The sequence below is a fragment of the Ursus maritimus genome, unplaced genomic scaffold, assembly GCF_017311325.1.
Source record: "Ursus maritimus isolate PB19 unplaced genomic scaffold, ASM1731132v1 scaffold_13, whole genome shotgun sequence".
In the NCBI taxonomy this organism is placed as follows: domain Eukaryota; kingdom Metazoa; phylum Chordata; class Mammalia; order Carnivora; family Ursidae; genus Ursus; species Ursus maritimus.
This window is the reverse complement of record NW_024423675.1, coordinates 8,391,650-8,418,494: the sequence shown is the minus strand read 5'-3', so window position 1 is coordinate 8,418,494 and position 26,845 is coordinate 8,391,650. Positions and strand designations below refer to the sequence as shown.

The window sequence follows — 26,845 nt, the reverse complement described above, 5'->3', positions numbered from 1 at the left end:
TAAAGTGCATAGTCATTCTCCAGGATAGGTTATATGTTATGCCACAAAACAAGTATTAACAAATTAAGTAATATTGAAATCAATTACCATGTGGTCAGATAAGATGCTTGATGAAACCAGGAAACAATTATAAGAAAACTGGGAAATTCACAAACATGTGGAGATTAAACAGCATGGTACTGAACAACCAATATATCAATGAAGAAATTAAAAGAGAAATTTAAATATTCCTTGAGATAATGAAAATAGATTAAAAATACAAAAACTTAAGAGGGGAGTTCATAGCAATAAATGCCTACTTCCAGAAATAAGAAAAAAAATATCAAATGAACAACCTAACTCTACATGTCAAAGAACTAGAAAAAAAAAAGAACAGAGCCCAAAGTTATAAGGAAGGAAGGAGAAAATGAAGTTTGGAGAGACTAAAATGGTAATAAAGAAGAAACCGAGAGCGGTTTCTTTGAAAATATAAACAAAATTGTCAAACCTTTAACTAGTCTAACCAATAAAACAAACAAAATCAGAAATAAGAGATGTTACAAATGAACCATAGAAATACAAAGGATCATAAAAACTACAATGAACAAATATATGCCAACAAATGGACAAACCTAGAAGATATGGATAAGTTTCTAGAAACACACAACTTTCTGAGACTGCATCATGAAGAAAGAGAAAATCTGAACAAACCTATTACTGGTAAGGAGATTGAGTCAGTAATCAAAAACTTTTTTTTTTTTTTAAGATTTTATTTATTTATTCGACAGAGATAGAGACAGCCAGCGAGAGAGGGACCACAAGCAGGGGGAGTGGGAGAGGAAGAAGCAGGCTCATAACGGAGGAGCCCGATGTGGGCTCGATCCCATAACGCCGGGATCACGCCCTGAGCCGAAGGCAGGCGCTTAACTGCTGTGCCACCCAGGCGCCCCAGTAATCAAAAACTTCTAATAAACAAAAGTCCAGGGACAGAATGCTGCATTGGTGAATTCTACCAAATATTCAAAGAATTAATATCAATCTTTACTTTCCAAAAAACAAAAGAGGAGCGAACTCTTCCAAACTCATTTTACAAGGTTAGCATTACCCTGATACCCAAACTAGACAAGGATGCCACAAGAAAAGAAAATTACAGGCCAATATGCATGATGAACGCAGATGCAAAAATCATCAACAAATTATTAAGCTGCATTATTTATAATAGCCAAGACAACAGAACAAACTAAATGTCCACTGAAGGATGAATGGGTAAAGAAGTAGCAGTATGTATGTGTATATATAGTGATACACGCGCACACACACACACATACACTCTGGAATATTATTCAGCCATAATAAAGAATGAATAAAATCTTGCCATTTATGACAACATGGGTAAACCTTGAGGGATTTATACTAAGTAAAATAAGTCAGACAGAGAAAGAGAAATGCTGTATGATCTCACTTAAATGTGGAACAAACCAAGCTCACAGATACAAAGGCAGAGGGTAGGAGGTTTAGGGATGTGGGCAAAGGTGTTCAAGATGCACAAAATTTCCAGTTATAAAAAGAACAGTCATGGGGATGTAATGTACAGCATGGCCACTACAGTTCCTAATACTCTACTGCACATTTGAAAGTTGCTAAGAGAATATATCTTAAAACTTTTTATCGCAAGCAAACTGAGGCAACCTACTGAACAGATATTAACTAAACTTATTGTGGTGATCATTCCTAAATATATATAAAGTCTTTACATTGTACACCTGAAACTAATATAATGCTACACGTCAATTATACCCAGTTAAAGAAAAAGGAAATCAAAGAATATCTCAAAACAAATGAAAATGGAAACACAACATACCAAAAATCAATGGACTGCTGCAAAACTAGTTCTAAGACAGAAATTTATAGTGACGCATGCACATATTAAGAAATGAGAAAGATGGTAAATAAACAGCCTTAACTTTACACCTCAAGGAACTAGAAAAAGAACTAAGCCCAGAGTTAGCAGAAGGAAAGAAATAATAAAGGTCATAGCAAAAGTAAATGGAGACCAGAAAAGCAATAGAAAAGATCAATGAAACTAAGAGCTGGTTTTTTGGAAAGATTAACAGAATTTACAACTCTTAAGCAAGACTGAAAATCTGAGACAGGAGACTCAAATAAAAAGAAATTACAAGAGACACTACCAAAATAAATAGGATAATAAGAGACAACTATGGATAATTATATGCCAACAAATTAGATAACCTAAGGATAATTTCCTAGAGACACAGAAATAGAAGTCTGAACAGTAACATGTAAGTAGACTGAATCATTATCAGAAACTTACTGACAATCGAAACCCCATGAACAGATATCTTAACTGGGCAATTCTACCAAATATTTAAAGAGGAATTAATGCCAATACTTTTCAATTTTTCCACAAACTAGAGAACGAGGGAACACTTCTAACCTCATTCTGTGAGGCCAGCATTACTGTGATGCCAAAGCTAGATAATGATTGATGGAAAACTATAGATGCTATGAAAAGAGAGGCAAAAATTTTCAACTATTAACAAACTGAATTCAAGAACTCTTTAAAGGAATTATATACCATGATCAAGTGGGATTTATCCCTGGGAATTAAGAATGGTTCAACATACTTAAATCAATGAGATACATCACTTTAATAGAATGAAAGATAAAAATCATAAGATGATCATCTCAACAGATGCAGAAAAGGCATTTAAAAAGATATCCTTTCACGATAAAACTTTCAACATATATGACACAGAAAGAACATACCTAATGATAATAAAGGCAAAATACAACACACCCACATTACAGTCAGGGAAAAACTGAAAAATTTCCTCTAAGATTAGGAAAAAGACAAGTATGCTCACGTTACCACTCTTATTCAATAGAGTCCATGCAAGTCCTAGCTAGAGCAATCAGGCAAGACAAAGATATATAAGTATCTGAATAGGAGAAGAATAAGTAAAACTGTCATTATTTGCAGATGATAGGACCTTATATATTAAAAATCCTGAAGACTCAAAGTATTGGATCTAATCAGTGAATTCGGTAAAGCTGCACAAATTAAAACCAATACACAGAAATCAGTTGCATTCTCTACACTAACGTACATTTGAAAAGGAAACAAACAAAAAAATATCTCAGGGCACCTGGGTGGTTCAGTTGGTTAAGGGTCTGCCTTCCGCTCAGGTCATGATCCTAGGTTCTGGGATGAGCCCCAAGGCTGGATCCCTGCTCAGCAGGGAACTGCTTCTCCCTCTCCCTCTGCTCCTCCCCTCTGCTCGTGCTCTGTCTCCTCTCTCTCAAATAAATAAAATCTTTAAAAAAAAATCTCATTAACAAAAGCATCAAAAACAATAAATACAGACGAATAAATTTAAGTAAAAGATCTGTATAATGAAAACTACATAACTTTGCTAAAAGAAACTGAAGACAACATAAACAAATGGAAAGACATCTCGTGTTCACAGTTGCAAGAGATAATAGTAAAATGTTCATGCTACCCAAAGCAGTCTATAGATTCAATGCAATCCCTATCCAAATCCAATGTAATTTTTCACAGAAATAGAAAAAACAATCCTCAAATTTGTTTGAAACCACAGAAGACCCCTAATAGATAAAACAAAACTAGATGTGGAATACCAACAGTATGAGAAATGTGATTTATATATCAAATAGAAAAACACCTGCTATTTTAAAATACTAAATTTATTAAAATGCAAGACCATCAGTGGCTAAGTTGGTTCTTTCACAGGATCCTCCTGATTTTCTTTTACCTAGATGGATGGTTTTCTCAGTCAGATTGTGATGTGATGATGTTATACAATTAACAACCCACAATCTGAGTGGCTTTCAAAGACAAACATTTGTTGCACATAGTTAGATAGACTGGCTATGATGGCTCTGCTCCCGACTATGGATCAGGTTCAGATCTGCTCCATGTGCCTATCATTCTGGGTCCTAAGAAGAAAGAGCACTGGGGGCAAGCTGTTCTCACAGAAGAGAAAAGGAATACAACCATGGAAGCACATACAGTGTTTATGCTTAGATATGGTATATATTATGTTTTTTTCACATCTTGCCAAAGCCAGCCATGAGGCCTAGGCCAACATCAATGGGTCAGGAGATACACTCACTCTTTTCCATGGAGCAGAAGGGACAAAGGAATACTGACTAAACAATGATACGATCTACCAAAATGTGCAAACACTATTTTACTACTGTGCTCTTTTTTTTTTAAAGTTTATTTATTTTAGAGCATTCAAACGGGAGGGAAGGGGCAGGGCGGTAGGGGAAGAGAAAGGAGAGCAGCAGACTCCCCACTAAGCGGGGAGCCCCACAGGAGGCTCCATCTCAAGACCCTGAGATGATGACCTGAGCCAAAATCAAGAGTCTGATGCTGAACCTACTGAGCCACCAAGGAGAGCCCCTCACTGCTGTGTTCTTAAAGATATAGGAGGATGGCAAAGATACAGTGGAAAAGATCCAGCTCTGATTTTTATTATAGTTAAAAGATGTTACAACAGCCCTTGTTTCAGTGAATATGCTAACAAATATATCAAAGAGCAGATATCTAAATCTCTTTGAAAAAAACTCAATTTATATTTTGCTTTACGCATTTACTCTGCCCCCAAGAATTAATTAGTCCACATTTGCTAAAGATAAAGCAAAACAAAGAACTAAAGTGTCAAACATTTTTGTTATTCTTGCTCATCTGTTTGACTTAAAAGCCCTCACCTAAAATGACCCGGTTGAAGTTAATAAATAAAAATTGCAATTACAAAGTACTTAATGACTAATACTAGTTAAACCATTATGTAATCAAAACTATCAAAGCTATGACAAAAGCTTAACTGTGAGACAAACTCATTTCTTAACAAACTCTCTATCCCTAAACCAAAAAAAAGAATGAAAATAAAAGAAAAACATTTTCACTTCAAAAAATAGGGAAGAGTTTAAAACCCAAGGAAAGAATGATTAGTTCTATCCAATGAAGACTGAATAGAATTAATACATTAAAACTATTCGAATATTTTAAAAAAAACTATTAGAATATTTTAAAAATAAAATTGCTAATTTGAAGGGCTGCTTTTTTGGCAGGAAGGGGGGCTAAGCAACTCTGTACCAACCAAACTGTAGAAAAGGGGAGATTATTTCCTTGTGCTGAAAATTAGCAAGGACAAAAAGAGGTGTTACTAATAAACTCACTTATTTTACTCAAAGTTTCAGGTGTGATAAGTTATGCACATTGTAGGTCCCAGTTTATTAGCACAGAACTCACAATATTATTCATTTCTTCTATCATTGCCTTAGAACTTTAATTTTAGAAAGTTACAGTCATTACTTAAGCATCATCTTTTCTTTGTATTAGCAGGCAAAGTTTCCATTCTTTACAAAAACAGGATAAAAACACTAATTATAAGAAATACCTGCTCAACAACACTACAGAAATCACACAAAAATCCAATAAATAAAACCATCTTATGGTTTCATCCTGTCATTTTGTGAATGAGGAAGATAATCCAAGATGAAGTAACTAACACAAAATACCAGAACTGAGATAACTCCATTCTCATGGTTCCTGGTCTATTTTTGTAAGCACTGCATAGTTGCTTGCTCCCCAGACACAGGGCCAAGAAATATCCTAAACATTTTGTAAAATATTAGCCTGTCTGGCTCCAAATGTTTCTGATCATTAGACACAAAAGCTGAAGCACAGAGAGACCAAGTATGTTAGCAATCAGATATCTTTGCCAAACTCTCCTAAACAGGAGAAAACCAAACCTATCCTCATGCATCAGAACATCCTCATTTTACCTTTAAACTCCTGAAAGTACATACTAAAAAGCCAGCTTTCTTGAATTGTGAAGGCCTCTTCCCTCTCATCTCCCAGGATTACAGTACCTATAATTACATGGACAGAAGAGTGGCCTTTGGACCTGTTTTGTGGAACATAAATCATATGACTTATCCAGTTTCAGACCTGGTGCCAGAATTTGCAAGGTCTGTGTATTTGCAGATTTCAAATGCCAATGAGAGCTTACTGAATGGTACTGGCAGACATGGCAAATGACAGCTCTTTCCAGTCAGCTAATTTAGGAGATGCTGCTGCCTTAAGAGCTTTAGGATTATAAAGTAGAAAAAGGCAGCTTTATGGACAGGAATGGGGAAGGAAAAAAAAAAAAAAAAAAAAAAGAACTTGCCTATTGCCTATTTAAGCTGCTCCTGTTTCCCTAGAGTTCTAGTTCTACCCCCTGATAAGTTACTGAATCCTTAAGCTGCAAGAGGTATTAAAACTAATTTTTCAGATCTTTATTTGGAAATAAATATTTCACATCATCTCTTAAACACCTCACTTGGTTTACCTGTACTGGACAAACCAGCCTGTCTTCCATTAGGATATATGAACTTCAAGACATTTCAGAGCAAATAAAAACCCTCAGTGATTTTTAAGAGTGGTAACAACCTGAGAATTCAGAATAAATAGCCACTAGTGAAAAGATACTCTGATTCACATTTTCATTAAGATTTGCTAGCATACTACCTTAAAAAACAGTAATAAAAATGAGCAATCTAAGAATTATTAGACGTGAAAATTATTGCTTAAGGACAAGAACAGAACGGATAATGCAAAAAAACTAAACCAGTATTATGAAGACCACATTATTAATAAACATTCCTTTTACACTTCATTCTAAACAATTCTTGAATTATATACTCAAATCTCATATAAAGTGCTTTGTTTCTGGATTATGTTTCATTGATCTCTTTCTGTATACTAACGCTAATGCCATACTCCTAATATCTGTCATTTTACAGTACATTTCATTATTTGGAAAAACAAGTTTTCCCTTCATTAACATTTTTTAAAGTCTTTTTTTAAGATCTTATATTTTAAATAAAATCTTAAAAAATTTTTTTTTTACAAAGCTGCTTGAGTGGCTCAGTTGGTCAACCTTCTGCCTTCAGCTCAGGTCATGATCCCAGTGTCCTAGGATCAAGTCTCACATTAGTCTGCTTCTCCCTCTCACTCTGTCAAGTAAATAAATAAAATCTTAAAAAACTATTTTTTAGAGAGCGCATGCAGGGAGCATGAGCAGGAGAGGGGCAAAGGGAGAGGGAAAAGCAGAATTCCACTGAGCCCAGAGCCCTCAATCTCAGGATGACCCTGAGATCATAACCCAAGTCAAAGTCAGCCGCGTAACCGAGTCACTCAGGTGCCCCTAAAAGTCTTACTTTTTTCTAACTTATTTATAAACTTTAGGATTAGGTGGTTAAATTCTGCATTTAAAATCTCATCAGAATTTTTCACTGGGATTACATTAAATTTATAAATTATATTAAAATATAAAATATAGGGGCTGAGCCACCTAGGTTAAACATCTGCCTTCGGCTCAGGTCATGATCTTGGGGTCTTGGGATGGAGCCCCAAATCGGGCTTCCTGCTCAGCAAGGAGCCTGCTTCTCCCTCTCCCTTTGCTCCTTCCCCATCACTCATGCTCGCATGCTCACTCTCTAACGAGTGGATAAAATCTTTAAAATATATATATAAAATACAAATGATCGAAAAGAATGGCCACATGGCAATTTTGAATCTTCACATTAAATTCATGTTTTTCCATTTATGCAAGTCTTATATGCTTTCATAAAATGCCAAAGACTTCTTTGTATATCTACTTCTATACTATTTTCAGTGTACATTTTTTCCCGTTAATATAGGATTCCTATTGACTCATATTCATTGGTTTCAACCACCTTACTGTACTCATTACATACAAGTTTTTAGATACTTCTCATGAGTTTCATAGGTATTTTCCATTTGCAAAGAATGGTAATTTTACTTAGAACATTTTTTTTCTTTTTGTATTTTTTAGTTAAAGTGATTTGTTCAGAATCTCTATAACAGGGTGCCTGGGTGGCTCAGTTGGTTAAGCATCTGCCTTCAGCTTGGGTCATGATCTCAGGGTCATGGAATCCAGCCCTGCATTGGGCTCCTTGCTCAGCAGGGAGTCTGCTTCTCCTCTGCCTCTCCCCACTGCATCTGTATGCTCTCTCTCTCTCTCTCTCTGGCTCTCTCTCTCTCTCGCTCTCTGTGTCAAATAAATGAAATGTTAAAAAGAATCTCTATAACAATATTAAATAATACTGATGACAGAGGGGATTCTTTATTGATCTTGGTTTAACAAGCACGATACCACTGTTTTTCCATTAAGGATGGTGTTTGAGGGGCGCGTGGGTGATTTAATCGGTTAAGCATCTGCCTTTGGCTCACGTCATGATCTCAGAGTCTTGGGATCTAGCCATCCAGCTCCCCGCTCAGCGAGGAGTCTGCTTCTCCCCCTGCTCATGCTCTAATAAATAAATAAAATCTTAAAAGAAAAAAGACGGTGTTTGATATAGGTTAGTAAAATACCTCATCTATCAAGTTATAGAACTAACATTAATAGACTAATGAATTTTAATTTCCTTGAAATTTCAGTACCTGTTAAGATGATATTTTATCTCCAGCAAATAATCAATTAAGTTTTATTTACTTAATATAGTGCTTACTGTGTGCCAGACACTGAGTATTTTTCATATATTGCCTCATGTAATCTTCATAACCGCTCTGTAAAGTACAAAATACTTCCTCCATTTGAGAAATGAGAAAACTCAGGCATAAGAGTTACATAGTTCTTATAAGTGGTTGACCTGGGACTGAATGCAAAGATTTGGATTCAGATTTCATACTCTTGAAACCATTCTTAGATTCTTGCTAATAAGCACTTCTTTAGAAATTTTGCACATATTTTCATTAGTAAGATCAGTCTATAAATCTTTTAAGATTTTTAATTTATTTATTTGAGAAAGAGAGAGAGAGAGTGCATGAATAGGGAGGGAAGGGCAGACAGACTCCCCCCTGAGCAGGGAGACTGACTCGGGGCTCGAACCCAGGACCATGAGATCATGACCCTAGCTGAAGGCAGACGCTTAACTGACTAAGCCACCAGGGGCCCCCGTCTTTAAATCTTCCTCATGCTATACTTGTTTGGTTGGTTTATCCAGTAGATAAACCAACAGAATAGGGCAAAGGTGATAGTCACTTCTAAGATTAGGTCAAGAAAACACTTCAGCTTCTCCAGTGGACTCTCTCATTCACTATGGGGAAACTAGCTGCCATGTCTTAAGGAGACTCAGGTAGCTCTGTGGAGAGGCTTAAAAGCACCAAAACTCCCATTCCAATAGCAGACAGGAACGGAGGCCTGTTAACCCTTACATGAGAAAGCTTGGAAGGATCCTACAGCCTTCAGATTAACTGCAGCACCAGTAAAAAGACGGACTATAACCTCTTGGGAAAGCCTGACCAGACCCATCAGGTTAAGCCACTTCCAGATTCTCAATTTTCAGACAATGGGTGAGATAATACTGGCTTGTTGCTTTACACTACAGAATTTAGGGTAATCTGTCATGTAGCAATAGACAATGAATAAGCTTTCCATCATATTTCAGTAACATAAGGATCTGTTTTTTCTCAAAGGCTGACTAGAAGTGTCAGGTGAATCTGATGTTCTGGGAAGATATGTTCAATAAACTTTCAGAACTTTTTTCTAGGATACAAGTCAATTCAGATTATTTAAACTCCTTTCTGCACATAAATGAATTTTATTTGTATTTTCTAAGAAAATGTCCTATTTCTTATACATTTTAAATATGGTGATATAAAACCTAAAATCTCTTCTGCATCTATGGGTATATTCCCTTTTAATTTTTGATATATTTCCTCTTTTTCCTTTTTTAATCTCATGAGTGACTTTTCTATTTTGTAAGTGAAAAAAAATGATGGATTTATCCAGGCTACTGATTTGAAGGTTTTGTATTCTATTTAATTGCTTACTTCATCCTTATTAATTCCTCCTCCCCCTTTTAGTTTATTATTGCTATCCCACTAGTCTTAATTAATGCAGAAATTTTCTCAGTGCTATTTATTTTTATATCATCTTAAATTTCACTCTTGATTTTTCAAGTGTTATTTTATTTAGAATTTTACAATTAAAATTTTTAAAATTTGATTCCTTTTAAATGTTTCATTTGGCCTTAACTGTTGTTTAGTTATACTGAATATGCCCAAAGAATGCGGAATCTATGGTTATAGTTCTTATGAATTTATTATGATTAATGTTGCCACCTACTACATAACCAATTTTTGAAAAGTATCTGTGGATAAAAGCAATGCTTATACTCTTGCTATTTAGTATAAAATTTTCCTTTGCAGGGCTACTGAAATCCTTCTAATCATCATTTCTATTTGTTTCCATGATTCATTAATTTCCAAAAGAAATAAAACCTTACACTGTGAAAAATTTTCCCCATTTCTAACACACTTTAATATATGGGTAGAATATATATGGTCTGGGACACCTGGGTGGTTCAGTTGGTCAAACGTCTGCCTTCGGCTCAGGTCATGATCCCAGTGTCCTGGGATCGAGTCCCACATCAGGCTCTTTGCTCAGCAGGGAGCCTGCTTCTCTCTCTGCTTTCTGTTCCCCCTGCTTGTGCTTGCTCTCTCTGACAAATAAATAAAATTTAAAAAAAAAAAAAAAAGAAGAATATACTTGGTCTTAAAGCTGTCCTCAGACTTTCACCTGCATCTTATATGTACATAGATAGATATATATGTGTGTTGGGGATGGTATATGTGTTAAATCCGGCTTAAGTAAATATCAGATTTTGACAAATTTTTGAGTGGCAGTTTGTTTTCCAATTACTTTATAAATACTTAAATTCACATGGTTAATACCACTTGCTTTTGGTACCTCTTTGACATCTAAGATATTTAAACATGTAAATCTAATTACTATATTACCTTCATAAAAGAACATTTCAATCCTTTCCCACTAAGTAAACAATAAATAAATGAATGTAACACACGTATATGAAATAGTAAGAGATCTTTAATAAATTATAATGTACCCAAGTTTTGGAATTCATGATAGAAACTTTTTATGAAAAAATACAGTATTAGAAAAGATTCTCATTCATATTTTCACATTTTTATAAAAATAACTATTCCAAAAACTAATATCCTTATGTCCAAAAGAATTAACTTATGAGCAGCTTGATAATAAAATGAACTATCTTCAGAAGGTGACATAGAAGGATCCTTAACTCACCTCCTCCCATGGACATACCAAATCTACAAAATAATTTCCTCTGTAAGAAATCCAAAAAGTAGCTGAGTTACTTCTATATATCAGGCTAACAAGAAAAAAACCCATGTTGAAATGGAAAGGACAGGTTGAGGCACAATCTAACCATAAACTCCACTATCAGTGCAGCAACCCACAATCATGAGGGACAGAGAAGCCAAAATCTTCAATAAAATATTAATAAACTGAATTCAACAATACATTAAAAAGATCATATATACCATGATTAAATGGGATTTATTCCAGGAACACAAGAATGGTTTAAGATCAGCAAATCAGTCAATGTGAAACACATTAAGAATAAAAAGCATATCATCTCAATAGATGGAGAAAAAAAAGCATTCAACAAAATTCAACATCCATTTACGGTAAAACTCTCAACAAAGTGGGTACAGAGGAAATGTACCTCAACGTAGCAAAGGCTGTATATGACAAGCCCCCCAGTTAACATCATACCCAATGGAGAAATACTGAATGTATTTTCCTCTAAGATCACGAACAACATAAGGATGCCCACTCTCACCACTTTTATTCAACATAGTATTGGGATTCCCAGGCAGAGCAACAGTGCAAGAAAAAGAAATATAAGGAATGCAAATTAGAAAGGAAGAAACAAAACTGTAATTTTTACAGATGACATATGACATAGAAAACTCTAAAACTTCATCAAAAAACTGTTAGAATAAACTATTGTTTTATTTTAATTTAGTAAAGTTGCAGAATACAAAATTTAGTAAAGTCGCAGGATATAAAATCAGTATATGAAATTGTTGGTATTTCTATTCATTAATAATGAGCTAACAGAGAAATAAAGAAAATCCCATTTACAACTTCATCAAAAATAATAAAATACCAAAGAATAAATTTTACCAAGAAGGTGAAAGATCTGGACACTGACAAGTATAAGACACTAATGAAAACACAGTGAAGAAAACACAAATGGAAAGATATGCCATGCTCATAAACTAAAAGAACTAATATTGTTAAAATGTCCATACTAGGGACACCTGGGTGGCTCAGTTGGTTAAACGTCTGCCTTTGGCTCAGGTCATGATCCCAGAGTCCTGGGATCCAGCCCAGGCTTAGGCTCCCTGCTCAGCGGGGAGTCTGCTTCTTCCTCCCCCTCTGCCCCTGCTTGTGTGGTCTCGCTCTCTTGCTCACTCTATCCCTCAAATAAAATCTTAACAAAAAAAAAGTCCATACTACACGAAGCAATGTATAAATTCAATACAATCCCTATTAATATTCCAATGTCATTTTCAACAGAAATGGAACAACTCATTCTAAAATTTGTATGGAACAAGACAGAACCAAAGCAATCTTGTGAAAAACAAACCTGGAAGCATCAAGGTCTCTAATTTCAAATTATATTACAAAAGCTACAGTAATCCAAACAGTATGGTATTGGCAAAAACACAAAGAAAAAAAACCAAAACCAGACACAGATCAATGGAACACACAGAACAGAAAGACTCCTTCCCCTGCCAGAAAAACCCAAGCAGATATCGTCAATTAATCTTCAACAGTAGAGACAAGAATACACAATGAGGAAAGGCCAGTCTCTTCAATAAATCATGTTGGGAAACTGGACAGCTACATGCAAAAAAAAAGAAAAGAAAAGAAACTGAACCACTAAATTACACCATACACAAAACTAACTCAAAATGGATTAAAATCTTAAAACATAAACCTAGAAAGTATAAAACTTTGGAAGACAACACAGGTGATAAGCTCCTTCACAAAGGTCTTAGTGATGATTTTTTGGATTTGAAACCATAAAGCAAAGGCAACAAAAACAAAAATAAACAAGTGGGACTACATCAAACTAAAAAGTTTCTGCGCAGCAAAGTGAAAGGCAACCTAACAAATGGGAGAAAATATTTGCATATCATATATTTGATAAGAAGTTAATATCCAAAGTCAATTTAAAAAAAGCATACAATCCAATTTAAAAACGGGCAGAAGTTCTGAATATTTTTCCTAAGAAGATATCCAGATGGCCAACAGGTACCTGAAAAGATGCTCATCCTCACTAATTATCAGGGAAATGCAAATCAAACCACAATGAGATACGCCTCACAACACCTCACAATAGTACGGCTATTATCTTAAAAAGACAAGAAATAACCAGTTTTGGGAGCATGTGGGTGCCTCAGTCAGTTGAGCATCCACCTCTTGGTTTTGGCCAGGTCATGATCTCAGGGTCGTGGGATCGAGTACTGCATCAGGCTCTGTGCTCAATGTGGAGTCTGCTTGAGATACTCTCCCTTTCTCTCCCTCTGCTCCTAGCCCCACTCAGGCACACACATGCCCTCTTTCTCTAAAATAAATCAATCTTTAAGAAATAACAAGTGTTGGAGAGGATGGGAAGAAAAGGGAACCCTTGTGCAGTTGGTGGGAATATTAATTAATGGGGCCACTATAGAAAACACTATGGAAGTACTCTAAAAAATTAAAAACAAAACTACCATATGATCCGGCAATTCCCTTTCTGGTATTTATCCAAAGGAAACAAAAACAAGTTTGAAAAAAATACTGATGCTTACTGCACAATTATAAGCAAACCTCAGAGACATTACAAGTTCAGTTCCAGACCATCAAAATAAATACTGCAAAAAAGTAAGTCAAATGATTTTTTTGGTTTCCCAGTGTATAAAAAAGTTCAGCTTATACTACACTGTAGTCTGTTAAGTTTGCAATAGCATTACGTCTAAGAAGCGATATATGTGTCTTAATTAAAAGATAGTTTATTGCTAAAACAAAGCTAGCCATCATTTGATCTTTCAGCAAGTCTTAATCACTCATCACAGATCACCTTAACAAATATAATGAACAAGTTTGAAATATTGTGAGAATTACCAAAATGTGACGCAGAACATGAAGCAAATGCTGTTGGAAAAATAGTGCTAATATATTTGCTATATGCAGGGTTGCCACAAAACTTCAATTTTTTAAAAAATGTAGTATCTGCAAAGCACAAAATCTAAGCCCAACAAAATGAGGTGTGCCTGTATTTACAATAGCCAAGGAATGGATGTAACCTAAATGTCCATTAATGGGTGGATGGATAGAGAAAATGTGGTATGTATACAAGGCAAGTATTATTCTGCCACAAAAAGAAGGAAATCTCGCTATTTGCTACAACATGGACCTTGAGGACATTATGCTATCTGAAATAAGTCTGTCAGACAAAGACAAATATCCTATGATCTCACTTAAGTGTGTAATTAAAAAAAAAAACTCATAGATACAGATAACATATGCATGGTTGTCTGAGGAGGGGGTGAAATGGGTAAAGATGGTTAAAAAGTACAAATTTCTAGTCATAAAATAAAAAAAGACCTAGGCATATAATGTACAGTATAGTGACTATAGTTAACATTGTATGATACATTTGAAAGCCACTAAAAGAATACATCTTATAAATTCTTAACACACACACAAAATAATTTGTAATTGTGTGATGTTAACTAGACTTACTATGATTATCATTTCACAAAATAAACACACTAAATCATTATGTTGAACACCTGAAACTAATATGTTATATGTCAATGATATCTCAAAAAAAATAAAGTTAAATACCTTCAGATTATATTTATGAGCTTTATCCAAAATAGTCGGTACCAAGTCATCAGTATTTTCTCCATTCTCATCATTTGTACCAGGTGGGTACCAAGATAGGGCTAGTACACCTAACAGAAAAGAGCAGAAAGAAAAATAAATACAGAAACAGGAGTGACTAGAGGTATTCTAAAAAAAATAAAAAAAAAATAAGGCAGAATAAGACCAAATTGTTTACAGAAAAGAAACACATTCTCATATAGGTTGTCGTTTTGTTACTTTACTTACTTTACTTAGATACTACCTACGGTTACTTAATTACTTTGTATAGCCACATTTATGAACTCTTTATCAAGTATGAATGTATTTAGTTAATAGGTTTTACTTTCCAGATTGGGTTTACAGAAAAATTGCACAGAAAGTAGTTTCCATATATTCTCTTCTTACACAGCCCTTCCCCAACCCACATATGATTCTTGTTAATATGCTGCATTAATGTGGCATGTTTGTTGCACATGATGAACCAATATTGATACATCATTATTAACCAAAGCCCACAGTATACATTAGGGTTCACTCTTTGTGGTGTACAGTTGTATCACTTCTGACAAAAACATATGTACCCACCATTACAGTATCATGTAGAATAGTTTTACAGACCTCAAAACCATCTGACATCCAACTATTCATCCCTCCTCCCTCACTCCCCTGGATAATAATTGATCTTTTCAGTATTTCTATTGTTTTGTCTTTTCCACAATGCTACATAGGTGGAATCATGACAGTAAGTTTTTCAGACTGGCTTCTTACACTTAGCAAGACACAATTAAGGTTCATTTATGTCTTTTTGTGGATTTATAGATCATTCTTTTTACTGTTGCATGATAACTCATTGCATGGATGTACCACATTTTATCCATTCACCTACTGGAGATACCATGGATGCTACTAATTTGGGGCAATTATGAAGATTCGAGAAAAAAGATTACAGTTTCTCCCTGTAGTACTTACTTACTTTCAAAATGATACATTACAAAATAAGTTTTAGAAACATAAGCCTGCAAAAGAAAAAAAATCACTGACTTTGAAGGAATATTTGAAATCAACTAATTCAAACCCTATTATATAAAAAAAATGAGAGGCTATTAGGAAAATGCTGCTTATTTCTAAATCAACCAACACACTCTTTAAGGCATGGAGAGAAATACAATGGTACCGAAAGAGAAGCATGTGGAAATAAAGGAACTGCAAGGTTAGAAACGGGCAGAGAACTAAATTATAAGATTTAAACTTTATAGACCTGTCATGTACAGAGCAGCCCTATCCAGAGAAACAAAACAGAAGTTTCATTTAAAGTTTACAGGAAAAAAAAGATGTCTATGTTCTCTATCCACTCTGAAAATAAGAATAGCAATGAGAACACAAGAGGTAGAAAAAATAATCTATAATACATGAGGTGCTTTAGGGAAGCTTATGGCTAGCGATGAAGGGAGTCTATTATATAGAGAAAAGTGCTAGTAAGAAAAGTATCTGGAAACAACTGATCAAACATCTAAGTTACCTACTAGCTTAGCTTCTAAAAAGAACAGTACCAATGGAGAGTCACAGTAAAAAAAATTCTCAACATGAAATTTATGAATCCTGCAAAAAATTAAAAAAAAAACCCACAAAGTTGAAACAAAATAGTAGAGGAGGAACATATAAAAGATTATGTCATGAAGCCTAGGAAAATCGTAAGCATAGCACTCTTCCATGAAATTCAAAAGAGAAGATTCCTGTTTCTAATAGATTAGGTTACACAGGCTAACATTTCCATGAAAAAAATTGTTAAATAAAATATGGATTACAAAAAACTTCTTAAAGCCAAAGAGCTGGAGAGTAAGGAATTACCTGTCCAAATTGAGGCAAAAACATGAGGAGAAGTAAATGAGCAAGAAAGTCAGTTTTCCCAAAACGTAACTGACAGAAATAAACCAACCATCAAAACCAGTGAATTAAGTCCCAGGTTGACAATGCTTGGGAAATTCTCTAGCTTTAAGGTGACCAGTATTTCTTCTGTATTGAACAACACAGATACAGAACATTTTCATTATCACAGAAAGTTCTATTGGACAGAATTGCTAGATTGTTGATTATCCTAATACCCTAAACTTTTCATTCTTGTCTACTGATTTTTCTTCCTCCTTATCCTCCTTATTCCTAGTTATACTCTAAGGCTTGAGGAGAATGTTCTTTGTTCCACATTATTACCTTCTTTCAGCTTTTTATTGTATCAAATTATCATTTCCAAATGTCTAATTCTATCTCTATACTGTGCTCCACAATCTAATTTATCTTTGTACAGTATCTTTTGGACTATCTCACTCATGAGTTCTGAATAAGTAATGGCCTGGGAAACAAGACATTGATGGTCCTCCTCATGAGGAGGGTTGGACCACTTGCAATGGTTATGAATCATCACAGCAACCAGAGGTTTCTCTAACACACATAAACTAAGTATCATTAATAAAATTACTACATATTTCTAGTATTTCAATTGTGTAGTGAAAAAGGATATTCTTTGAGGTCTATTCTTAGAATATTAGCATTTCATTTTATTATTTTTTTAAAAGATTTATTTGTTTACTTTAGAGAACTCAAGGCAGCATGCACAAGTGGGGGGAAGGGCAGAGGGAGAAGGTCAGAGACCAACAAGGGGCTCGATCTCATGACCCATGAGATCACGACCTGAATTGAAACCAAGAGTCAGAAACTTAACTGACTGAGCCATTTTATGAAATGCAGATGTCACATTAATCGTGTTGTCCTAACATGATTTTATGAAATGCAGACGTCACATTGACCATGTTGTCCCTCCATAGCACATATCACAGGGACTTCAATATATGTGATAGCCAATCTTTTCTTTTCCCCTCCCTCCCTCCCTTCTTTCTTTCTTCCCTTCTTTCATTCTTCCCTTTCCTTTTTCTTTCTTCCCTTCTTCCCTTTCCTCTTTCTTTCTTTCTTTCTCTTTCTTTCTCTCTTTCTTTCTTTCTTCTTTCTTGTCAAATGATGACTCTGAACAGGGTAATAGTTAAGAACAGAAGATATGAAATCAGACAGGACCTGGAGAATCAAGTTCCCATTCCATTATTTGATAGGTTTTATCTTTAATTTTACTTAAGTTTCCATTTGTAAAATGCGGATAAGTTCATCTCATTGCCTAAAAGTGTGTTTTAAGAAGTATAGAGAATGCCTTACATAGAATAAGACCCCCAAAAGTAATTACAAAGATGATAATGAAAAGATAATGGCAAGTAAATTAACTAAACAGAGCTTATGATAGCTTCCCTTATATATATGTAACTCACCGTTTCTTTCCAAAATATCAAACATTACTTCAAACTAAACATTTAGCAGAAAGGCAAGCACAGTTCCAGACATAAACACTATTATCACTACACAAGATAACCCATGTTCAACAATGTTGAACAAAGTGTAAGGCATATAAAAAAAGAAAAAAAAAATAACTGTCAAGAGGCAAAACAGTCAACAGAGGCAGACTCTGATATGAAACAGATGCTGAAACAATTAGACAAGGAATATATGATTAAATACAGTTCAGCCACATTAGAGCACACACAGCATGCAGAGGAGACGCTCCAGGAGCACCTGTTTCTGGTGACAAAGGGGGGATTGACAAGGTACCACAGGACATCTTCTACAGAAGACAATGCTTTTAAGACCAGGAGACATAATTGACCTCCCTAATATATGGACACAAACAGAGAATTAGACAAAATGAGAAGCTAGAGAAATATGTCCCAAATGAAAGAACAAGACAGAATCACATCAAAAGAGTTCAATGAAAGATAAGCAAATATACCTGATAGAGAATTCAATTCAATTAATGGTCATAAAGATAGTCACTGGATTTGACAAGAGTGGATGAACTCAGATCTTCAACACAGAAATGTATTTAAAAAAAAAAAAAAAAAAAACCAGGGATGTCTGGGTGGCTCAGTCAGTTGGGCATCTGCCTTTGGCTAAGGTCATAATCCCAGGGTCCTGGGATCAAGTCCCACACCAGGCTCCTTGCTTGGTGGGGAGCCTGCTTCTCCCTCTCTCACTCCCCCTACTTGTGTGCTCTCTCTCCGTGAAAATAAATAAAAAAATAAAATCTTAAAGAAAAAAAAAAAGAACCAGAGATAAAGAACTCAACTGCTGAGATTATATATATATTTTAGAGGGAACAACAAATTAGAGGATGCAGAAGAACAGATCAGTGATCTGGGAAGGAAGTGATGGGAAGGAAACTAAGCCGAAAGCAAAAAGAAAATAGAGTAATAAAAAAATAAGAATGGGTTAAGGAAACTAATCACCAAGTGTAATAACATCCCCATTATTGAGATAACAGAAAAAGGAAAGAGAGAAGTGAGAAAATTTACTTGAAAAAATAAAGCTGAAAACTTCTCTAATGTGGGGAAGGAAACAGCCCCCAACAAGATGAACCCAAGGTCCACACTATGACACATAATAAGTAAAATGGCAAAAAGTAATGATAAAGAGAGAATTTTAAAATCAGCAAGAGGAAAAGTAAACAGTTACATACAAAGGAAACTCCATAAGGCCATCAGCTGATTTCTCATCAGAAAATGTGTAGGCCACGGGGGACCTGGGTGGCTCAGCCGTTAAGTGTCTGTCTTCGGCTCAGGTCATGATCCCAGGGTCCTGGGATCGAGCCCTGCCTTGGGCTCCCTGCTCGGCAGGAAGCTTGCTTCTCCCTCTCACACTTCCCTTGCTTGTGTTCCCTCTCACTGTCTCTGTCAAATAAATAAATAAAATCTTAAAACAAAACTGTGAAGGCCAAAAGAAAGTGGCATGATATATTCAAAGGGATGAAAGGGAAAAACAAACAAACTTGCAACCAAGAAGACCCAGCAAGGTTATCATTCAGAATAGAACAAGAAGTAGTTTTCCAAACAAAAGTTAAAGGAGTTCATCACCACTAAACCAGCCTTACATGATAAATGGAATTTTTCAAATCAAAAGAAGAGGACATAATTACAGGTAGGAAAATTATTAAAGAGAAAATTTCACAGGTAAAACACACATATAGTAAAGGTAATAGATGAGTCACTTACAAAGCCAGTATGGAGGTTAAGACACAAAAGCAATAAAATCAGTTATATTTACAAAAATCATTCAAGGCATACACAAAATAAAAAGATATATGACAAAATATGTATAAAACAAAGGTGGAATAAAAATTTATTGCTTTCAGAATGTGTTTGAATGTAAGTAACCATTAACATAGACTAGTATGCGTTATATATGCACTAATGGAAACCACAAATCAAAAACCTATAATGGATACACACACACACACACACACACACACACACACAGAATCCAAGCATAACACTAAAGAAAACCATCAAACCAAATTAAGAGAAGATACAGAGAAAAACTAAACAACAGCAGCAAAAAAAACAATTAACAAAATGGCAATAAGTACATACCTACCAATAATTTAAATGTAAATGGACTAAATCAAAAGACACAGGGCTACTGAATGGATAACAGAACAAGACCCCTTTATATTCTGCTCACAAGAGATTCACTTCAGACCTAAAGATACACACACACTGAAAGTGAAGTAGAGCTGGAAAAACATACACTATCCAAAAAGAAAAGGGAAAAAAAAAAAAAAAAAAGCAAGCAAGCTGTGGTACCAATACTAATGAGAGAAAATAAACTTTAAAACAAAGACTGTAGCAAGAAACAAAGAAGGGCATTACATAATGATAAAGGGATCAATCCAACAAGAAGATATAATGACTGTAAATATCTATACACCCAAAACAGAAACACCTAAATATATAAAGCAAACATTAATAGACAGAAATGGAGAAATTGACAGTATTACAGTAATAGTAGAGGTCTTTAACACCATACTTATATCAATGGATCGATAATCCAGACAGAAAATCAATGAGGAAAACATAACTCTGAATGACACGTTAAACCAGATGGGAATTAACAGATATATAAAGAACATTCTATCCGAAAACAGAAGTATACATGTTCTTTTCAAATGCACATGCAACATTCTCCAAGAAATAGCACAGAAAATCAGTCTCAATAAATTTAAGAAGATCATATATAGCATCTTTCGACCAGAATAGTATGAAACTAGAAATCAATTACAACAGAAAAATCTGGAATGAACATAAATACATGAAGCTAAACAACATGCTACTGAACAGTGAATGAGTCAATGATGAAATCAAAGAGGAAATAAAAAAATACACGGAGACAAATGAAAATGAAAATACACCAGTTTAAATCTTTGGAACACAGAAAAAGCAGTTCTAAGAAGTTTATGGCAATACAGGCCTATCTCAAGAACAAGAAAAATCTCAAATAACCAAACCCACACCAAAAAGAGCTAGAAAAAGAACAAACATAGCCAAAGACAATAGAAGGAAGGAAATGATAAAATTCAGAGCAGAAATAGAGACAAAAACAAAAACAAACAAAAAAACAGAAGAAAAAGATCAATGAAACCAGAAACTGGTTCCTTGAAAAGATAAACAAAATTGATAAAGTTTTAGCCAGACTCAAATCCAAGAAAGAGAGGACTCAAATAAATGAAAACAGAAATGAAGGCAAAATAACCACCAACACTACAGAAATGTAAAGATTTATAAGAGAATATAATGAAAAACCACATCCTAAAAAATTGGGACAAGGGGCTCTGGATGGCTCAGTCAGTTAAGCGTCCAACTTGATTTTGGCAGAGGTCATGATCTCAGGGTCATGAGATCAAGCCCCACTTGGGTTCTGCTCTGGGCACGGAGCCTGCTTAAGATTCCTCCTCTCCTTCTGCCCATCCCACAACTCGCACTCTATTAAAACAAAACAAAACAAAACAAAAAAACTGTCCAAACCCAATGGATTCACAGGTGAATCCTACCAAATATTTAAGGAAGAGTTAAAATTTATTCTTTTCAAACTATTCCCCAAAACAGAAGAAATAAAAAGTCCAATTTCATTCTATGAGGCCAGCATTATCCTGATACCAAAACTAGACAAAGACAACCCACAGAAAGAAAACTGGAGGCCATTATTTCTGATGAACACAGATGCAAAATCCTCAACAAAATACCAGCAAACAGAATTAAACAATATATGAAAAGTATCATTCACCACAATCAAGTAGGATTTATTCTAGGGATGCAAGGGTGTTTCAATATGCACAAAACAATCAGAGTGATATATCACGTTAAGAGAAAGGATAAAAACCATATGATCAGCTCAATAGAGGCAGAAATAACAAATGACATAATAATACACCCATTCATGATAAACTCTCAACAAAGTGGATTTAGAGGTAACAAAACCTAATAATGGCCATGTATTAAAAACACACAGTTAACATCCCACTCAATGGTGAAAAACTCAAAGTTTTTCCACTATCGGGAATGAAGCAAGTATGTCCACCTTCACCATTTTTATTCAATATAGTATGAAGTCCTAGCTGCAGTAATCAGACAAGAAATAAAAGGTATTAAAATTGGCAAGAAGTAAAACTATCACTATTTGCATATGAGGTGATTACTAAGAATAAGTGAATTCAGTAAAGTTGCAAGATACAAGATTAATATACAGAAATCTGTTGCAATCTATATATTAATGACAAAGTAGCAGAAAGAGAAATTTAAAAAACAATTTTGTTTACAATAACACCAAAAATGATAAAACACTTAAGAATAAATGTAACCAGGAGGTGAAAAACCTGTACTCTGAAACTATAAAAAACTGATGAAAAAAATTAAAGAGGACACAAATAAAGGGAAAGATGTTCCATGCTCATGGTTTGGAAGAATACTGTTGAAATGTCCATATTAACCAAAGCAATCTACAGACTCAGTGCAAACTCCATCAAAACACCAAGAGGAAATTACCACAACAAAAGCTATATATAAATAAAAAAGACAAAAAACAAATAAAAAAAAAACACACAGTGAATAGCCAACAGTGATATTCAAAGTTTTTCCTAGAGAATCAACACCAGGGCAGGATGGCCACTTTTACCACTTCCATTTAACATAACACTGGAACTACTCAGCCATCAAAACAGAAAGAGAAAGAAAAGGAAAGAAAGAAAAGAAAAAAAAGGACAGAAAGGAAGGCAAGGCAGGCAAGCTGGGAAGAAAAGAAAGGAAAGGAAAAGAAAAAGGAAAGGAAAGGAAAGAAAGAAAAAAGAAGAGGAAATAAGGAAAGAAAGAAAGGAAGGAAAGAAAGAAAGAAAGAAAAAGAAAGGAGAAGGAAGAAGGGGAAGAAAGAAGAGGAAGAAAGGGAAGGAAGAAAGGAAGAAAGCAAGCAAGTTTGCCATTTGCAATGATGTGGATGGAGCTAGAGTGTATTATGCTAAATGAAATAAGTCAGTCAGAAAAAAACATATACCGGGGGCGCCTGGGTGGCACAGCGGTTAAGCGTCTGCCTTCGGCTCAGGGCGTGATCCCGGCGTTATGGGATCGAGCCCCACATCAGGCTCCTCTGCTATGAGCCTGCTTCTTCCTCTCCCACTCCCCCCTGCTTGTGTTCCCTCTCTCGCTGGCTGTCTCTATCTCTGTCAAATAAATAAAATCTTAAAAAAAAAAAAAAAGAAAAGAAAAAAACATATACCGTATAATTTCACTCATATATGAATTTAAGGAACAAAACAGATGAACATAAAGGAATGGGGGGAAAGGAGAGACTCTTAATGATAGAGAAAAAACAGGATCGATACAGGGAGATAGGCAGGGGATGGGCTAAATGACAGGTATTAAGAAGGGCACATGCTGTGGTGAACACTAGGTGTTGGATGTAAGTGATAAATCACTAAATTCTACTCCTGAAACTGATATTACAGTATATGTCAAATAACTAGAATTTAAATAAAAATTTGGAGAAAAAGAAAAGCATAACATAAAAACAAAAAACAGTGCTAAAGGATCTAGCCAGAACACTTAGGAAAGGAAAAGACATACAAGTTGGAAAGAAAGAAGTAAAATTATCTGTTTGCAAATGAAATGACTTTATATTTGGAAAACTCTCAAGGTTCTACCAAAAAGGAAAAAAAAAAAAAATAATAACTTCTGCAAAGTAGCAAGATACAAAGGAAACGTGGGAAAATCAGTTTCATTTCTATACTAACAACAAATGATCTGAAAAGGATATTGCAAAAACAATTCCAATACAATAGCATCAAAAAGAATAAAATAGTTAGGAATTAACTATGGAGGTGACAGGCTTGTACAATGAAAAGTACAAAACACTGAGAAAAGAAATTAAAGGCAACAAGAAAAGACATAGGAAAAAAAATAAAAAGGAAAGTAACCTACAAGGAAACACCATTAGGCTATCAGTGGATTTCTCTGCAGAAACTCTACATGTCAGTGAAGAGTGGAATGATATATATTCAAAGAGCTGAAAGATAGAAACAGCCAGCCAAAAATACTTTATCCAACAGTTATCCCTCAGATGTGAAGAACAAGTAAAGGCTTTCACAAACACACAAAATCTGAAAGAGCTTACCACCACCAGATCTGTCTTGCAAGAAATACTGAAAGTAGTTCTTTAAGCTGAAATGAAAACAGGCTTATCAGCCTCATAAAAACATATGAAAGTACACAACACACTGGTAAAGTGAAAATTATACAGTCCACACAGAAAACACTAACTATATTAGGATGATGTATTTATTAACTATAATACAAAGGTTAACACAGAAAGTTGGAAAAATAACTACAGCCACTCTAAGTTAAATACATAACAAAAAGTAGATAAACTGTAAGGTCAGTAGTATAAAAGGGAGAAGTAAAAGGACGGAGACTTTATAGGCAGCAGAAACAAGCTGTTCTCAGCCTAAAATGGATGGTTTTATAAGATGTTGTATGTAAGCCCAATAGTAACCACAAGACCAAAACCTAGAGCAGAGCTACAAAACACAAACCAAAAGAAAAAAAAAAAAAAAGAGAGGAGGGGGGAACTGACATACCACCACGGAAAATAACAAATTTATAAAGGTGGCAGAAACAGGGAAAATAAAACCAAAAAGCAATTAATAAGATGGCAGTAGTAAGTCCTTACATATTAATAACTGCCCTAAATATAAATGAATTGAATTTACCAATCAAAAGGCACACAGTAGAGAAGTAGATAAAAAACAAGATCCAACTATGTGGTGCCAGTAAGAGATCCATTTCAGCTTTAAGGATGTATAGAAGACTCAAAGTGAAGGGATAAAAAGATAATCTATGTAAGTGGAAACCAAAAAGTAGGGTTAGCTATATTTATATCAAAATAGCTAGAAAATTTACAAATACATGGAAACTAAACAAACTCCTGAACAACCAATAAGTGAAACAATAGACTAAAAAAGAAATTTCAAACAAATGGGATGCTGCAAAACATTTCTAGAAGTTCATAGCAATATATGCATATATTAAGAAATGAGAAAGATTGCAAATAAAAGTAACTTTACACCTCAAAGAAGTAAAAGAACAAAACAAAGCTCAGAGTTAGCAGAAGGAAGGAAATAATAAGTATCAGAGTTGGAAAAAAGAAAACTGAGTAAGAGACCAGAAAAACCAATAGAAAAAGTCAACAAAGAGCTGGTTTTTTGGAAAGATAAATTTGACAACACTTCAGCGAGAGTACTAATAAGAGAGAAAACTCAAATAAATAAAATCAGAAATGGACGAGGAGAAATTGCAATTGACTACAGAAATACATAGGCTCGTAAGAGACTACTATAAAGTCTCTTTATAGTATATATAGTATATATACTATATACTATAGCAAGTATATGCGAGCAAATTATATAATATAGAAGAAATGAATAATTTCCTACAATCCTATAATCTTCCAAGACTGAACCAGGAATACAGAGTCTGAACAAAATGATAACATGTAAAGAGAATGAATCAATAATCAAAAGCCTCCCAACACAGAAATATGCAGACCAGATGGCTTCCCTGATGAATTATAGTGAACATTTAAAGAAGAATTAAAGCCAATTCTCAAACTTTTCCAAGAAGCTGGGGAGAAGGAAACACTTCCAAAGTTACTATATGAGGTAAGTAATACCAGATAAGGACCCTACAAGAATAAAAAACTAGAGACCAATATCCCTGATGGACAAAAATGCAACAATTCTAAACAAAATATTAGCAAACGAAATACAACAATTCACTGAAAGGATTATACACCATGACCAAGTAGAAGATATCCCTAGGGTTCAAGGATGGTTCAACATATATAAAGCAATAAATGTGATACACCAGAATAACAGAATGAAAAATAGAAAGCATATGATCATCTCAAAAGATGCAAAAAAAAAAAAAAAAAGAGACATTTGAAAAATACAACGTTCTTTCATGATAAAATCCCCCAACAGATTGAGTATAGAAAGAACATACTTCAACATAATAAAAGTAATATACAACAAACCCATAGGTAACATTATACTCAATGAAGAGAAACAAAGTTTTTCCTCTAAGCTCAAGAATAATACAAAGGGGCCCACTGTCACCACTCTTATTCAACATAGTACTGGAGGTCCTACCTGGTACAGTCAGGCAGGATAAGGAAAAAGTAAATAGGAAAGGAAGAATTAAAATTGTTGCTATTGCAGAGGATATGACCTTATATGTTGAAAATCCCAAAGACTGAAATAAACTGTTGGGTCTAATCAATGAATACAATAAAGTTGCAGGATATAAAATCAAAACACAGAAATTAGTTGTTTGCCATACACTAACCTTAATAAAGCATCTGAAAAAAAAAAGAAAACTCCCATTCACAATGGCATCAAAAATAATAAAATACCTAGGAATAAATTTCATCAAGTGAAAGATCTATGAAAACTACAAGAATTTGCTAAAGGAAACTGAAGATAATATAAATAAATGGAAGGATAGCCCAGGTCAAGGATTTGATGAGTTAATATTGTTAGAATGTCCATGTTATTGGGGTGTCTGGGTGGCTCAGTTGGTTAAGCATCTGCCTTTGGCTCAGGTCATGATCTCAGGTCCTGGGATCGAGCCCCATGTCAGTCTCCCTGC

General features: G+C 34.7%; 1 protein-coding gene across 3 annotated transcripts in view; it reads right to left on the bottom strand.

Annotated features, from left to right (window-relative positions):
* The window catches only part of MANEA (mannosidase endo-alpha), a 60,869-nt gene that overhangs the window by 12,132 nt on the left and 21,892 nt on the right, over positions 1 to 26,845 (bottom strand). For all 3 annotated transcript variants that reach the window (XM_008705036.2, XM_008705037.2, XM_008705035.2), the window contains exon 3: positions 14,769 to 14,878. In XM_008705036.2, coding sequence (XP_008703258.1) covers positions 14,769 to 14,878 — 110 coding nt within the window. The remainder of the gene's footprint in view (positions 1 to 14,768; positions 14,879 to 26,845) is intronic.